Here is a 16343-nt window from a genome sequence, read left to right on the forward strand (position 1 = left end):
TTCTTGGCTGGGAAATTCCATGGACAGAGGAGCCTGGTGGGCTACAGTCCATGGGGTCACAGAGTCAGACACGACTTAGAGACTAACAACAGCATGACGTGGTTATCTGTCATAGGGCATTGGGTAATGAGGCTCAGAAGTCACAGAACTCGGGGAAATATTACAGGGGAATGTGGTAAAGAATAGCATTTAGTATTTCTAATTAAATCCTAAGATCTACAGGAAAGGAGTGAGTGAGGAGTGCTCCAGTGAGGCACAGGAGAGCATCAGATGTGGCCCTGTGACAGCAGAGACTGCTGGCATGTCAGAGCCCATCTGGGAGTAGCGGCCGGTACTGAGTATCCAGGAGCCACACAAGAGGTAGCATATGTAGCTTTAAAATCTTGGTCTTTAAGATAGCTTCTGGCTTGCTGGAAATGAAAGACGGCATCTTGGATGACTAGAGTTCTTTATGGGCCAAGAAACAAGGAAGAACTCAGAAGAACATGCTGCTTCCCTGTTCTTCTCCAGCAGCTGGAGCCCTGCAGGAAGTATTGCTCTAAATTAGGAGTAGAACCTTCACATTCAGCTGGAATCCTGCATCATCACTCCTCCCTTGCCCTGGGCTCATCAGGAGGCAGTTGGGAGAGAGGGATAAGGCTCAAACTGACTTGGATTTAAATACGAAATTAATAGTTTACCTTGTTTTCTTTAGCTTTAAAATGGGAAAGCTAACTTGTCGGGTTGTTGTGATCATTAAAATGAAATGATGTACAATTCCTAGCACAGTATTTGGCACATAGTATGCTCTCAATACTTTTTATGGGCCCCAAGTAGGAATATTAGTCAGCATTTTGATGTAGCAATAATCAACCTCATAATCTCGATAGCTCACAACACCGAATGTTTAGTTGTTCATATTATATGAGAGGTGCAGTCAGCTGCAGGTCAACTGTGAATTGGCTAGAATTGGTGGACTTGGCTCATTTCCAGATGTCTTCTTATTCCAAGACCCAGGATGAAGGAGCGGCCACAATGTGGGCATGCTATTCTCCTGGTGGAGGACTCAAGGCTGGTAGGGAGAGGGCACAGAGCCAAATGCCACAAATGCCTTTTAAGCTTCTGCTTGGACAAGTCTTATGGCACATGTACTCACATTTCATTAGCCAAACGTGTCACCTGGCCAAGCCATAGTCTATGGAGTGGTAAGTGTACTCTGCCTACAGGGAACAATGCAAGAGTGAAGAGAGAAAACCAACGGGGAACAAATAATATAATCTATCAACTGGGTTAAATCATTCAACTGAATGTGCTGAGTACCTACTGCTGCTGCTGCTAAGTCACTTCAGTCGTGTCCGACTCTGTGTGACCCCATAGACGGCAGCCCAGCAGGCTCCTCTGTCCCTGGGATTCTCCAGGCAAGAATACTGGAGTGGGTTGCCATTTCCTTCTCCAATGCATGAAAGTGAAAAGTGAAAGTGAAGTTGCTCAGTCATGTCTGACTCTTAGCGGCCCCATGGACTGTAGCCCACCAGGCTCCTCCGTCCATGGGGTTCTCCAGGCAAGAGTGCTGGAGTGGGGTGCCATTGCCTTCTCTGGAGTACCTACTAGGTAGCAGTTTTTAAAAGCCTTCAGGAGAGAGCTTGTTGTTATTAATAATGACCAAGACAGATGACTAAATAGAAAATTCTTAGATAAGATTATGTGATTCTCTAGGGTACTATGACTGCAGTAAGAGCAAGAAGAAACTTCTATATAAGAAGTGCTAGCTGAGGAAGTCAGGAAAGATAAGTTGGTGTTACTAGAGGAAGAGTGGGATTGAGGGAAGGGAAATTTACAGAGGAGACAGCATGTGCAAAAGCCAGGAATCAAAAGAGGACATGATGTTTTTTGGAAAGTACAAATATTTTACTTTTTTTTTTTTTAAAGTGAGTGGGTAGTCTGTCCCTTCTCCAGGGGATCTTCGTGACCCAGAAATTGAACCAGAGTCTCCTGCATTGCAGGCAGATTCTTTACCAGCTGAGCTACCAGGAAAGCCCCATGGAAGAGGGTGCCTCCATCTAAAATGAGTCTTGTACTTCTGAATGCCTACAGGGAGTATTTGAAAGTGTGAGAGCAAAGGAGTGCTATGACCAGATGTGCATTTTAGAAATATTATTTGAACCTCAATGTAGAGGGTAGATTAGATATAGACAGACATGCAGCAAAAACCAGCTAGAAGACCCTTGCAGAAAGAGAAGGGAGACATGACGAGATTCTGAGCTCCGGTGGTACAGTGACGATGAGAGGAGTAGACGATGACAAGAGATGGAGGAAGTAATCCTGGCTTGGTTGCAAGTGGAAGTTGAAAGACAAGAGAATCAAAGATGTCTCCAGGTTCCTGTCTTGGGATTGCTGGGATGCCATTTATGGACATGAACTAATATAGGAGGAGGAACTTGTAGGGGAGGGAGATTATAGGTTCAGTTTTTTGCATTATATTAGTTAGAGTAAGCCTAAGATGCTATAACAAAGAGACCCTAATAATAGTTTAAAACTCACATAAAATAGTTTTTTTTTTTTCTCTCTCCTATAACAGAAGAGAACTAGTGGGACTGAGTCTACTGTTCCCATATGTGGTTCCCAAGACTGCTCCAGTGATAGGTATTTTTCAGCTAGTAGAAACAAGGAAAACAGAGGATCAAGTAGTTTGTTTTTAGGGAGGTGACGTGGAAATCGCATGCATCACCCCTCCTCACTGTGTCCTGAATCTAGTCCTATGACCATAATTAGCTACAAGGGAGGCTAGGAAATATAATATGTGGCTGTCTTGGCTGGCCAGATTAAAACCTGGAAGGTTCTGTTTCTAAAAGAAGTGGACAGTTAGCATCTCCATCTATAGAATGATGAGTTTGGGGTGCTTGTGTAACATCCGGATGGAAAAAGAAGTTATATATTTGGGTCTGGAGCTTGGGTAAGAGATCTAACCTGGAAATACAGGTAACAAGTTGATGAAAGTGGAGAAGAGCTTTCTTACAGGAGCTTTCTCTGCCCAAATGGCTGGTCCATCCAAGGAGTCTGACCCACCTTATTGAATCAGAACCGTTTCCACAGTTCCTGGGCCGTGCAGGGTAGACTGACCTCTTTTAGTACTGCTTTGGTCACACTGGAACAGCATGTAAGCCAGCTTGACACTACCCATGAGCTTGCTTCAGATCTCTGGAAGATGAGCAAATCAAATAGATAGGAGATGTGCTTCTGGCTTTCATTTGCACAGTGGTGGCAGAGAATGGGAAAGCCTGGCTCAGTGAGACACACAGGACATATGCTTAATGAATGGCAAGCTCTGTGTGCACAAGCGCCAGAGGTATAGGCAGCAAATAATAAGTAGGCCATGAGCAACGCCCACCTGAGCAAGGGTAACACCAGTGTCTACTTTAGCCCAATAGAAATGGGGAGATACTGATGCTTTTTAGGACCCTTGGGGAGAAAACATGAAAGAATGTTGTCATATTTTTTAAATGTTTTTTAAAAGAAATCTCAAAATAGTACATCTGGTCACCCTAACCCTAAAATGGATCAAGCCATTAGGTACTGTGGTAGCAAACAAGAGAAACTGATTCTGTTCAATTTAAGCACTTGGACAGAAAGAAATTTATTGAAAGAAAATTGATTAGCCTACAGGACCAATAAGCAAACTGGAGAACTAGGCTTAGAAAATAGGCAAGGGAATGTCTATGATTCTTGGTAAAGCCTTTTTTGTTTTATAACCCAGCTATATCAAAAGATGAATAGTTTCTACTTCTGGTGGTTAAAAGGTTCAAGTTGTGTTTTGTCTTTAAAAATTGAGCCTGTAGGTCAGAATTTCCCAAAATGCTTTGTTTTCCATGCTGACAGTACTCAGGGATGGGCACACTGGTCCAAACCCAGTGGAGATGCTTTAGCACCCATTATCCATCTCTTATGCTTAGAAAACCCGCCTATCAGTTGTTCCTAAGACAATGTCATAGGAAATTGGCACAGTATGTTAAAAATGTGAGGACAAAAAGATGAATTTCTTAAAGATCTAACTTAATGGCAGGAAAAAGGAGATATGTATTGTCATATTGAATGAAGGAAAAACTCAGGGCTCTGAAAGCCAAGATATGCTGGTGAATGGGCAATTCTGAGGGCTTCAAGAGTTAAAGGATGGATGAGCTTGATATACAATTTCTAAAGATGCCTGTCTGTGGTGATAATAATTTTCTATTATCTTTAGCAGCAATCTTTACTTCTTTAAAATGCGGCTGTGCTTATAGATCTGCATCTCAAAATTGCTGGCAGGAATAGCTTACAACTAGTGGGGAAAAGGGACTTGCTTTGAAAAAAAAGAAAGTGCTAAAATAAGAAGAGCATTGCTGTAGATACTGCTTTTGTTATCCTTCCAAGAACACAATTCCTCATGTAGAGACTCCTTTTTTTTTAACATGAGAATTGGGGCAGGATCTTATTTTGCCATATGTAAGGAGGCACTGTCTATACTTGTAGCTGATCCTCCCTGGCCTGGTAACTAGGCACCCCTGGTGATTAGCTGAGATGGGGCCTGATGCGCTGAGCTGTCACTCATCACTCTGCCTTTAGGCAGCTTTTCTAGTTATTGATCAGAATCCGTTCTCTGCACTGAGGACCACCTGCTGAGAAAGGCCCTTCGGATTCACTTATTCATTTCTTCATTCGTTCTTTGATTCATTCCACATTTTGTGAGCTTCAGCTCTATTTTATGGCCTTGCTGTATAATGAGGATACAGAGTCAACCAAATCCACCTAGCTGGATTTAGAAAAGGTAGAGGAACCAGAGGTCAAATTGCCAACATCTGCTTGATCATCAAAAAAGCAAGAGAGTTCCAGAAAAACATCATCTACTTCTGCTTTATTGACTATGCCAAAGCCTTTGACTGTGTGGATCACAACAAACTGTGGAAAATTCTGAAAGAGATGGGAATACCAGACCACCTGACCTGCCTCTTGAGAAATCTGGATGCAGGTCAGGAAGCCACAGTTAGAACTGGACAAGGAACAACAGACTGGTTCCAAAAAGGGAAAGGAGTACATCAAGGCTGTATATTATTACCCTGCTTACTTAACTTATATGCAGAGCACATCATGGGAAATGTTGGGCTGGAGGAAGCACAAGCTGGAATCAAGATTCCTGGGAAAAATATCAATAACTTCAGATATGCAGATGACAACACCCTTATGGCAGAAAGTGAAGAAGAACTAAAGAGCCTCTTGATGAAAGTGAAAGAGGAGAGTGAAAAAGTTGGCTTAAAACACAACATTCAGAAAATTAGGATCATGGCATCTGGTCCCATCAATTCATGGCAAATAGATGGGGAAGCAGTGGAAGCAGTGACAGACTTTATTTTCTTGGGCTCCAAAATCACTGCAGATGGTGACTGCAGCCATGAAGTTAAAAGATGCTTGCTCCTTAGAGAAAAAGTTATGACCAACCTAGACAGCATATTAAAAAGTAGAGATATTACTTTGCCAACAAAAGTCCATCTAGTCAAAGCTATGGTATTCCATCTAGTCATGTATGGATGTGAGAGTTGGACTTTAGAGAAAGCTTAACACTGAAGAATTGATGCTTTTGAACTGTGGTGTTGGAAAAGACTCTTAAGAGTCCTTTGGACTGCAAGGAGATTTAACCAGTCCATCCTAAGGGAGATCAGTCCTGAATATTCACTGGCAGGACTGATGCTGAAACTGTAACTCCCAATACTTTGGCCACCTGATGCAAAGAACTGACTCATTGGAAAAGATCGTGATGCTGGGAAAGATTGAAGGCGGGAGGAGAAGAGGACAACAGAGGATGAGATGGTTTGATGGCATCACCGACTCGGTGTACATGAGTTTGAGTAAACACTGGGAGTTAGTGATGGACAGGGAAGCCTGGCATGCTGCAGTCCATGGGGTCGCAAAGAATTGGACACGACTGAGCAACTGAGCTGAACTGAAATCCACCAAATCCTTGCCCTCAGGGACCTTAGAGTTAGAAACCAATTTATATTGGTTCAATATATAAAATTCAATTTTATTGAATTTTTGAAGATCAGAAGATGGTCTTTTAAATTTATTTCCCCAGAACTTAACACTGTATTTTAGAACATGTTTTTGAATGAATTCGAGCTAGATAGTCAAGGGCAGTTTTCCTGAAGATCAGGGGCACAGTATAAACTGGAAGAATGGTCTGGTGATCCAAGAATGATGACTTCTTTTGCAAATAGAGAAAACCACATATAATCTTCAATCTTCAATATCATCTGGTGCTTCTTTTGGTCAGGAATCCTAATTTTTACAGATATGTTCTATATAGTATGATCCCTTATTTGACTTACCTCCTTTTTCTGTCTTTTGTCGTCTTCTCTAAGCAGTCTCCTTCCAGTTTGGGGGGATCCTTGTTTTATTTTGCAGAGTGAAACATGGATTCTTCCCATACCTCTGTTAACGTCTTTATAAGAGCTTCAAAACACAAATCCTTTCTGGTGTCACCAGTGCTCAGATTCCGAGTCCCAGCCTTCCCATTGTGCCAGCGTCTGCTTCTCATGTGTGTGCATGACCTACACTCAGTGCTTCTCCCTGTCTGCCTCCCAGAAACTCCTCAGCTACATGTCCTGATGTTTCCCCAGCTGGGCAAATAACATGTTTATAATAAAAGAATGGAAAACATCTTAGTATGCCTGGAACATGTGTGGGGCCAAATCATGGAGAAAATCCTACATGCCATGTCAAGGCATTTGGACCTTATCCTGGAAGGAGTGGGGAATCTTTTGAGCCTTAAAACAGGAGACTGTCTTTTCTGAAAGAATATTCTAGATATAAAAAATGTGGAGAGTGCACCGGGCTGGAAGTAGGGAGACCACAGAAGAGGCTATTATAAAACCAAGAAGGTAATGAGGACTTGTTTAAAGTGATAGTAAGAGCTTTGGGCCCAGTCTAGGTTTGGGCTTCTCTGGTGGTTCAGTGGTAAAGAATCCACCTGCCAATGCGGGAGACCCAGGTTTGATCCCTGGGTTGGGAAGATCCCCTGGAGAAGGAAATGGCAACCCACTCAAGTATTCTTGTCTGAGAAATCGCATGGCTAGAGGAGCCTCATAGGCTATAGTCCATGGCGCTGCAAAAGTGTCAAACACAACTTAATGACTAAAGAACAATAAAAGCCTAGCTTCAAATCTGTCACTTGCTAACCCTTATGTGTTAGGCAAGATACATACATTCTCTGAGAATCAATTTCTTCATCTATAAAGTGGATGTAATGATAATATCTACTTTATAGGATTTTTTGAGAGAATTAAGCTATTACATGAATGACACTTAACACAATTTCTAATATATAGTAATTCTTTCACAATTACTTCCTGGTAGAAGGAATAGAAACCTGATTTATTCCCACTGGGAATGACCGTAGGAATAGAGAAGAGTCAAATTGGAGAAAGATTTGGAATTAGTGACCACTGAAAGTGGGTAGAGACAGAGAGGAAATGATCAAAGCTTTAATTTCTATCTGCAGGGACAGAACAAGGGCTGCATTGGCCAAAGAGCTAGGGAGACAAGGAAGACCAGTCTTATGAGCAAGAGTTGAGGTGGGAAAAGAGAAAGTGATGTATGTTTAATTGGAATAAAGAAAGTGAAGTCGCTCAGTCATGTCTGACTCTTTGCGACCCCATGGACTGTAGCCTACCAAGTTCCTCCGTCCATGGGATTGTCCAGGCAAGAATACTGGAGTGGGTTGCCATTTTCTTCTCCAGGGGATCTTCCTGACCCACGGATTGATCCCGGGTCTCCAGCATTGAAGGCAGAAACTTTACCGTCTGAGCCACCAGGCAAATCCTGTTTAATATGAAGTATCTGTTAAACGTGCAGATGAGGTTTCATGAAGTTGAAGGTCTGAGGCATAAATGGTAGTTAGAAACATGGGAGAAGAAGATTTCTTAGATCAAATGCACAGGTGAACATTACAAAATGGCTGAAAAATTTCAGTTTATTTACCTGGCACTCAAAGATGTTCTTATTAGCCTGTATAGACCAGCATAAGAAGTACTAGGTTTTTGACATCTGACAGGTGGTGACATAGGAAAAAAAAAAAATCTATAAGAGGTGGGACTCAAGTTCAGGACACTAACCTAGCCCCAGGGCAGATCTCTTGGGAACTAGAGTCAGAGGGAGGGTGTCCCCAGGCCAAACCTCAGTGTCCACAGGAGACTGTCAGTCTTGGTCCTCATCCAGACTTGCTATGACTCTGAGGGGCCTGATCTGGGACAGGAGTTGGGATTCCATGAGTGGTGTTTTTTGAAGTTGAGTGAATAGCAACTTTACAGTTTCAGATATAGATCAGTCGTGTGTGAGTATATTGGAAACAAAACCTAGTCCTCAGGAGAAGGGCCTTGTATCAGGGCCCAAGCAAGCAGGGCTGGATCTCGGGACAAGCCTTTGGTCCCAATGGATTGCAAGCCAGGTGGAAACACAGCCTAATATAAGCAAGGACTGAGGGAAAGATGTGGCTCAGTGGGTGTGGGAATCGCAGCCCTCACCCAGAACCCAGGGTTAGGGCCAGAAGAGCAGTTCTAGGCCTCGCCCTCTGGTGGGAATGGGACATCTAACAGGGCTGGCCAGGACAGGCTTGGGGCCTGGGTGCCGTGTATCCTACAATTTGGAAGCTTCTAGAACTAATGCAGGGATTGGCTTCTTTAGCTTTCTAACTCTTCACTCTGGTCCTCAAATGTTCAATAAACTGACATTTCCTTGAAATTCCTAGTTCTGGCCTCTCCAGCTATCCAGATGTATCTCGAGCTTAGATTCCCAGGATTTTCATTGTCCCTGCATATGTATACATGTCTGTGTATGTGCACACACACTCAGGGGTACGCTCTGTTTCCAACTGCTGGGAGCTATGGATGTGACTGTGCTGTGCACCCAGTCATTGTTTGACACCGAATTACCCAGTCTGCAATACTATTCCTTTGCAGTTTCTGCCCATTCTGCCCTATAACTCACACCTTTGTGCTCACCTAGCTCTAGGTTAGGAGAAGGCAATGGCAACCCACTCCAGTACTCTTGCCTGGAAAATCCCATGGACGGAGGAGCCTGGAAGGCTGCAGTCCATGGGGTTGCTGAGGGTTGGACATGACTGAGCGACTTCCCTTTCACTTTTCACTTTCATACATTGGAGAAGGAAATGGCAACCCACTCCAGTGTTCTTGCCTGGAGAATCCCAGGGACAGGGGAGCCTGGTGGGCTGCCGTCTATGGGGTCGCACAGAGTCAGACATGACTGAAGCGACTTAGCAGCAGCAGCAGCAGCAGCTCTAGGTTATATGGCTTTATAGAAGTCAACAGATTGTTATTGACAGCAGCAGCAACAACTACATTTATTGAGTGCTTACTTTACATCAGTATTATCCTAAATTCTTAGGATAAAATCTTATTTAACCCTCAAACAGCTCCACAAAATAGTTACTGTTATTCTGGTTTTACCAGTAAGGAAACCGAAACTCCTAAGAGGAGTAATCTGCTGCAAGTCATGCAGTTAGGAAGTGGTAAGACTTGGATTTTAAATGAGGACTCACTCTAAAATCCATGCCTTTAACTATCATGCTATAAAGAGGCAAATGTTTCTGAAAACGTATTCTTTATTCTTTGGAACATGAGCTTATGTGTATGTCATAGAAGAAACTGAGCTGACTAACCTCTGTTAATAATTAAGGGAGTCCATGATTTTAAAAAACAATAATTAATGGTGTCCCATGGCTTGGTCAAGTGTCTAATCTCATTAACAGAGAACAGAGCTGAGAAGGAGGTTATTCTTAGTAATCATCTAACGAAGAAAACCCTATACTTAAACAACCCTTCCCCCAACACTTTTTGTGTTGCACCTGCCTCCTTTGCTGGTTTCATTTATCCTGGAAGGGCTAGGAAATATTTCATTTCCCAAGTAGAGCCTGAATAGGTAGCAGAGAAGAAAGGTGGTTGGTCAGCGGCCAGCATTGTGATTGGTCAGTACCTGTGACTGGTCATCCAGCCTCAGCGGCTGCTCACTGAAGTCATTTCACCTCTGTCCCATTTTGTTACCTGGAGAATCAGACTGTGAATAAGGGTTTGAAGAATTACAAGGTTAAAACTTAATGCAATAGAATTCAAGGAGAAACTATAGGAAAACAACAACAACACAAGTCTTTTCCTCATCTAGATTCTAGATGTGTGAGTTGGGAAGAACAGAATCAGTGACACCAGCATTTGGGGGTGGTGGTGGGAGGAGGCAGAGCCTAGGAGGTTCTTTTCTGAGCTTCCAGATGGGAATTGTCTGCCCCTCGCTGGCACTGATCTACATAATCTGGCTATAATCAAACCTTTTGGTGATGAATGGTCATCAAGATTCAAGAGCTTCTGAATGGGAGTCGAGGGGAAAGGCAGGAAAGGTAAGGGAGTATTCCCATTTGAGATGTACCATCTATGGGTCATGGTCAAGGTGCTCTTAAAGAGTCCTCTCTCTGTAGGCACCCAGAGAGATAAGGTTTAACAACTCTGTTGAGTTAAGGAATATGAGGCTCATTTTACAGGTGAAGGTTGCTTAAGAGACTTCATTTAGGCCTTACCATTAGTGTGTAGCCAGATGAGATTCAAAGCCTTATCTCTTTGATGCCAATGCTCTTTTACTATACTATGCTGTTTATGTCATTTAAGCATAAATGTGAAGTCCTAGAAATTTTCATATTAATATTCGTTCATTTACTTGCTCATTCCTTTATTTATTCTAGCTATCCAGCACTTAAGGTTCAAAACACTAAATCTTAAATACTCTGCTGTATTCACTTCCCAATTCCATAGGATGAAAACCTTTTCTTCCTAACAGGAATTAAAACCTAGTTTTCACAGTGCTTTCATGGAAGAGAGGCACTAGTCTGGAAATCAGAAGTGAGTACAAATGTGGTATCTTGCCCTTGTTGAGCGAGCTATAAAGCTATTATTCGTGACTCTATGAAGAGTCATGAATAAATGCATATTCGAGTTGTGAGAGTGAGTTTGCTTTGTGGGCTGTCACCGTGACCATGGGCAGTAATGAAGGACAGTAGGCCCCCCTAGGAAACTAGTCCTTCTGCCTCTGAAGTCCACCTGCAATTCTAGGGTGAAACTCTTTGCCTCAAGCTACCTGAAGGTGGCTTGGCAGCCTCCTGGTTTCAACTCTGGACCTCTTTATCCTGTCTTTTTATTCATATTCCTTTTTTTGCTTCTCATCATGATTCTGCTTCTGTTTCAAAGCAGAATTAGATCAAGCTAGAAACTCTTAACTCTCCCAGTAACCTGAAGAAGTTGTGTTCTCTTTGTCTGGAGTTTCTAGACCTTACCATTGAGTTCATAGAAGCCCTTTGCCTCTCAAACACTCCCCTGGGCTTTCATTCATGGAAACTTCCCTCTCTTTCTTGAACACCAAGCTTCAAATTGATCTTTTTAACACTTAAACTTCTCATCTGCTTTCTAGTCTCCCCCCACCTCTTTTTGGATCACCTTCAAAGCTTTTGAACTTGGTCTACTGCTTTTGATCTGAAATTCTCCATTTCTCTCAAAGCCTTCTTTCCCCCTTAATCTCTGTCTCCTTTGCTTGGTCACCAGCTAGAAGGGAAGTCACTTTCTCCTAAATTCATACTTCCTGGATTCATTGTCCTCATTTATCAAATAGTTTAGTGTCTATGGGCTTCAGGAGCCAGGACAGCTAAATAAGACACGTTACTTACTTGACCCAACAAGTCTGATGGTGTGAAAATAAGAACTTGCAAAATTATTTTAGTAAATGTCTGGCGGAGAATTCTGGGGACACTATGGCTCAAAGGAGGAAGTGATAAATAGATTGACTGGTCAGAGAAGGCTTGACAAGAAGCCTTTGAACTGGGTTTTAAAAGATGAAAATGAGTTTCCCAGGAAGATAAGTGAGGAAAAAGCTTTCCATAAACAAGAAACATTATGTGTCAAGATCTAGAGGTGTGATATAGCACATCCCACTTAGGGAAACTGTTAGTTTGCTGTCCTCTGAGGTTGATGCTCAAACAGAGGTGCTGCAAGAAGTGAGGCTGAGGAGGAATTAGACGATGAAGCACCTTAAACGCCTTGCTGAGAACTTTGGGTTTTGTTCTACAGGCCAAGGAGGATGAGTGAAGGATTTTAAGAAGGAGAGCCATAACAGTCGGATTTCAAAAGATAACCTGAAATTATAGCAAGGAGGATGGATACATGTGGGCAACTGCAGGTGGAGAGACCAGACAAGAGATTATTGCAAAATTATAGGCAAAAAAATGAGGAAAACATACACGGAAGCAGTGGTAGTGGGGTTAAAGAGAGGGATGGAAATACTAAAGATGTTAAGAGGTCACGTTGACATGACTTTGTGACCAACTGGGTATTAGGAATGAGAGCAGATTCTGGACAGGGCGACCAGGTAGATATTGATGTTATTCATTGTGATGGAAAAACAAGGTGAGGGACAGGTTAGGGAGCTAAGGCAGAAAGGCGTGCCTGTGTAGTGTGAGGTCAGGTCCAGGATACAGATACTGTTTGGACATCTTCATTCTGTTTTGCAGCCATGGCTGAAGGCCTTCAGGTTACAGTGCCCGACAAGAAGAAGGTGGCCATGCTCTTCCAGCCCACTGTGCTCCACTGCCGCTTCTCTACGTCCTCCCATCAGCCGGCCGTCGTCCAGTGGAAGTTCAAGTCCTATTGCCAGGATCGCATGGGGGAATCCCTGGGCATGTCATCTCCACGGACCCAGTCTCTCAGTAAAAGAAACCTGGAATGGGACCCTTACTTGGATTGCTTAGACAGCAGGAGGACTGTTCGAGTGGTAGCTTCTAAACAGGGCTCGACTGTGACCCTGGGAGATTTCTACAGGGGCAGAGAGATCACGATTGTTCACGGTAAAAATGCCTCTGTTTTTAAGGAATGGGAGGGAGGTTGGTTTCATTCTTCACAGGTGCAAGAGGGTGTCAGCCGTGCACCGTTTCAGTCTCTCAAGGGTTTGATTTTATGGGAGATGATAGCATCAAGAAGCTTTCATGAGCTTGACTTTTAGTCTGATAATAAATTTATTATCAGCACTGAATTGAAATGGGTTCTAGTGAAAGCTTTCTCAGTCAAATACTTTACAGCTTGACACCAGCCTTTATTGCCCTTAACTCAGAAAGTAAACTTCCCTAAGAAGTTCTCTGCTGGGAAAAGGGATGCATGTGTGTAAGCACAGAGCCAGGTCACTGCATGGCCCAAGTCCCAGGCAGTTTTGCATCCGTTACACTTTTTCTCCTGGTCCCTAAACTTTGGACAAGAAAAGGTCCCAAGTCTGGTATGACCTACTTGATTATTGGAATTTTGAAGAACTCCTGTGAACCCGTCTTGGGCTTCCCTGGTGGCTCAGACGGTAAAGACTCTGCCTGCAATGCAGGAAACCCGGTTTCCATTTCTGGGTTGGGGAGATCCCCTGGAGAAGGAAATGGCAATCCTCTCCAGTATTCTTGCTTGGAAAATCCCATGGACAGAAGAGCCTGGCGGGCTAACAGTCTATGGGGTTGCAAAGAGTCAGATACGGCTGAGTGACTAACACTTTTCACTTCCGGTGAACTCAGCTCATTTCCAGGAGTCCAGGTTAATTCTGGAATTTACTTGGCTTTCAGAGGCCTCTGTAAGCCTGGTTGAAAGCAAGTGTTCTATTCCTGAAACCAGCCTGCAACTAGACCAGTTTCTGGGTGTGAATTCTCTCACCTTAGGGATGCTAGTTTTTATCATTGTTTTGTTTGTTTGTTTTCAGTAAAGCAAACATCATGTCAACCACCATTCAGGTCGAAAAATAGAACACTGCAGACACCCAGAAGCACCTCACTTCCACCCACCCTCTGTTGTTCAGTGTTTTCTTCAAAGGACAGAATTTAGAACCAGGTCCTTCTCTTTGTGATAACAGATGCAGATCTTCAAATTGGAAAACTCATGTGGGGAGACAGCGGACTGTATTACTGTATCATCACCACCCCTGATGACCTGGAGGGCAAGAATGAGGACTCCGTGGAAGTACTGGTGCTGGGTAGGTGACGGTCCTCAGCGATATTTTCATCTTAGACTGCTTGCGCTGCTCCTTCTTCTCACTTCTCCCTGTGTGTATCAGCAGGTTGCACACACAGGCTTTATCTTCGGTGCACAAACTGATTTCAGAATATGTTCTTTATGAGCAGTAGCTGTATTTGTTATATTTTGTTTCTTGGCTGCTATGATCCCCTTTTTTACATTGCCTAAATGTTTCTTCTGCTTTCTTAGTTTTCTTCTCCTCCTTTCCACTTGTACCTTTAACCCTGAATTCTTTCTGCTTATTCTTTACATAGGCTACTAGTGAGGAAAATGCCAGACGCCTTTGAAGCAGGGTAGAGACAGGAATTCACTGGTGTGTTCGGATCTCCTGAGGCCTTTGGGAATCTTTTCCCATTCAATTATCTCCCCTTAAGGCAATCCTAAGGAAAGATGGCTGTGCACTTTTAATAATAAAAGGTACCAGTGAAACGAGCTCTGGGGTAGACCTACTAGTGTTTAATTGGAGGGCAAATTTCTTGAAAGCTAAAAGTGCCTGAATTAGTCTCAAAGCAAAGATAATCTAATCCTTATTAATATTAATTCCCTCATAAATGAAAACTCATTACTTTTGGCTACTTTTCTCTTTTGTGGATTAGAAGAATGTCAGCGGCAGATGACCTCCTTGTATGAAACTGAAGAACTGAGCACATATTTCATGCTCTATAAATGTTAGTTGAACAAGAAAATTGGAATAAAATATACAGAAATTAAGAAAAGAAACATTAACTGTAGGATAAAATGTACATCCTTGAAGCCATTTTCAAAAGAAATTACTTTTTTGTAGCGTCTAAGAAACCAGGTGATAACAATTTGGGGGCACAAATAAGGTGCTTTCTTTTAGAGGCAAATAAAATTAAAGGTTAATTTTTACCCCCTGTGAGAAATTCAGTGCCCAGGGAGAAAATGGAATTTTCTACTTAGGATTTTTAGTTTTACTCTATCATGACTGGCAAATAAGGTTTACTGTTGCCTTAATTTTACAGTTTACAAAATGGACTAAGGTAAATATTTATTAATTATTAACCCTTTAATAATAATCAATGAATTGATGCTTTCAAATTGTGGTGCTCGAGAAAACTCTTGAGAGCCCCTTGGACTGAACGGAGATCAAATCAGTCAATCCTAAAGGAAATTGACCCTGAATATTCATTGGAAGGACTGATGCTGAAGCTGAAACTCCAATACTTTGGCCACCTGATGTGAAGAGCCAAGTCATGGGAAGAGACCCTTATGCTGGGAAATATTGAAGGCAAGAGGAGAAGGGGGCAGCAGAGGATGAGACGATTAGGTAACATCACTGACTCAAAGCACATGAATTTGAGCAAATCCTGGGAGATAGTGAAGGACAGAGGAGCCTGGCATGCTGCAATGAAAAACTGCTGTGATCTGTAAAAGAATGGGGAATGTGACATATATTCAAAAGGAAATAAAAATGTAAAAGGTTTATATTGACATTATAAAAGACCACAGGGCAGTCAGATTCAGGATCTGCTGTGACTCTGTAAATCTGTAGGAAATAAAAAGATAAAGGTCTGCCTAATAACACAACTCTAATGGTCAAGTTTGAAGGAACAAGTGGCTCATTGAGCCTGCAATTAGCTAATTGTGAACACAAGTTATTTGACCAGTGCAACCATTTGCAGCAAAGTAATTGCTTGTGCAGGAAAAGGAGGCCAGGTAAAAACCACTTGAAATAATTTGGTCCCCGTTCTGCAAATGTGGGGAAATAAATAGAGTGAAAGCCTTGTCATTAGAGGATGTGCTGAAGCATATGAAGGGCATTCTTCTGGATTGAAACATAGTAACTTGGGCAAAGATGCTATCCTCAGGACCAACAGGGGGGTGAAAGGAAGGCTCAGATGAAAAGGGTCAGCAATGATGGGAGAAAAGATAAGAAAAATTAGTGTTATCCTAAAAAGGGATCAGAAAGGCCAAATGTGGATGCTGCAAATCAGATAGAAGCAGCACATTTGTGACATAAACAGATACACAGTGGAGTTCTTAGGGAGGAGAAACACATAATTCTGCTGTTGTTGTTGTTTAGTTGCTAAATTGTGTCTGACTCTTTTGCAACCCCAGGGACCGTAGCCTACCAGGCTCCTCTGCCCATGAAATTTCCCAGAGAAGAATACTGCAGTCTGTTGCCCTTTCTTTCTCCAGGGGATCTTCCCGACCCAGGGATCAAACCCGTGACTCCTATTGCGTCTCCTGCATTGCAGGCAGATTTCTTTTCCACTGAGCCACTGGGGA

The 16343-nt window shown here is 42.7% G+C and overlaps 1 protein-coding gene across 2 annotated transcripts in view; it reads left to right on the forward strand.

Annotated features, from left to right (window-relative positions):
* The window catches only part of ILDR2 (immunoglobulin like domain containing receptor 2), a 67703-nt gene that overhangs the window by 8963 nt on the left and 42397 nt on the right, over nt 1–16343 (forward strand). For both annotated transcript variants that reach the window (XM_055587194.1, XM_055587193.1), the window contains exons 2-3: nt 12566–12898; nt 13933–14052. In XM_055587194.1, coding sequence (XP_055443169.1) covers nt 12566–12898; nt 13933–14052 — 453 coding nt within the window. The remainder of the gene's footprint in view (nt 1–12565; nt 12899–13932; nt 14053–16343) is intronic.

The sequence above is a fragment of the Bubalus kerabau genome, chromosome 6, assembly GCF_029407905.1.
Source record: "Bubalus kerabau isolate K-KA32 ecotype Philippines breed swamp buffalo chromosome 6, PCC_UOA_SB_1v2, whole genome shotgun sequence".
NCBI lineage: Eukaryota > Metazoa > Chordata > Mammalia > Artiodactyla > Bovidae > Bubalus > Bubalus kerabau.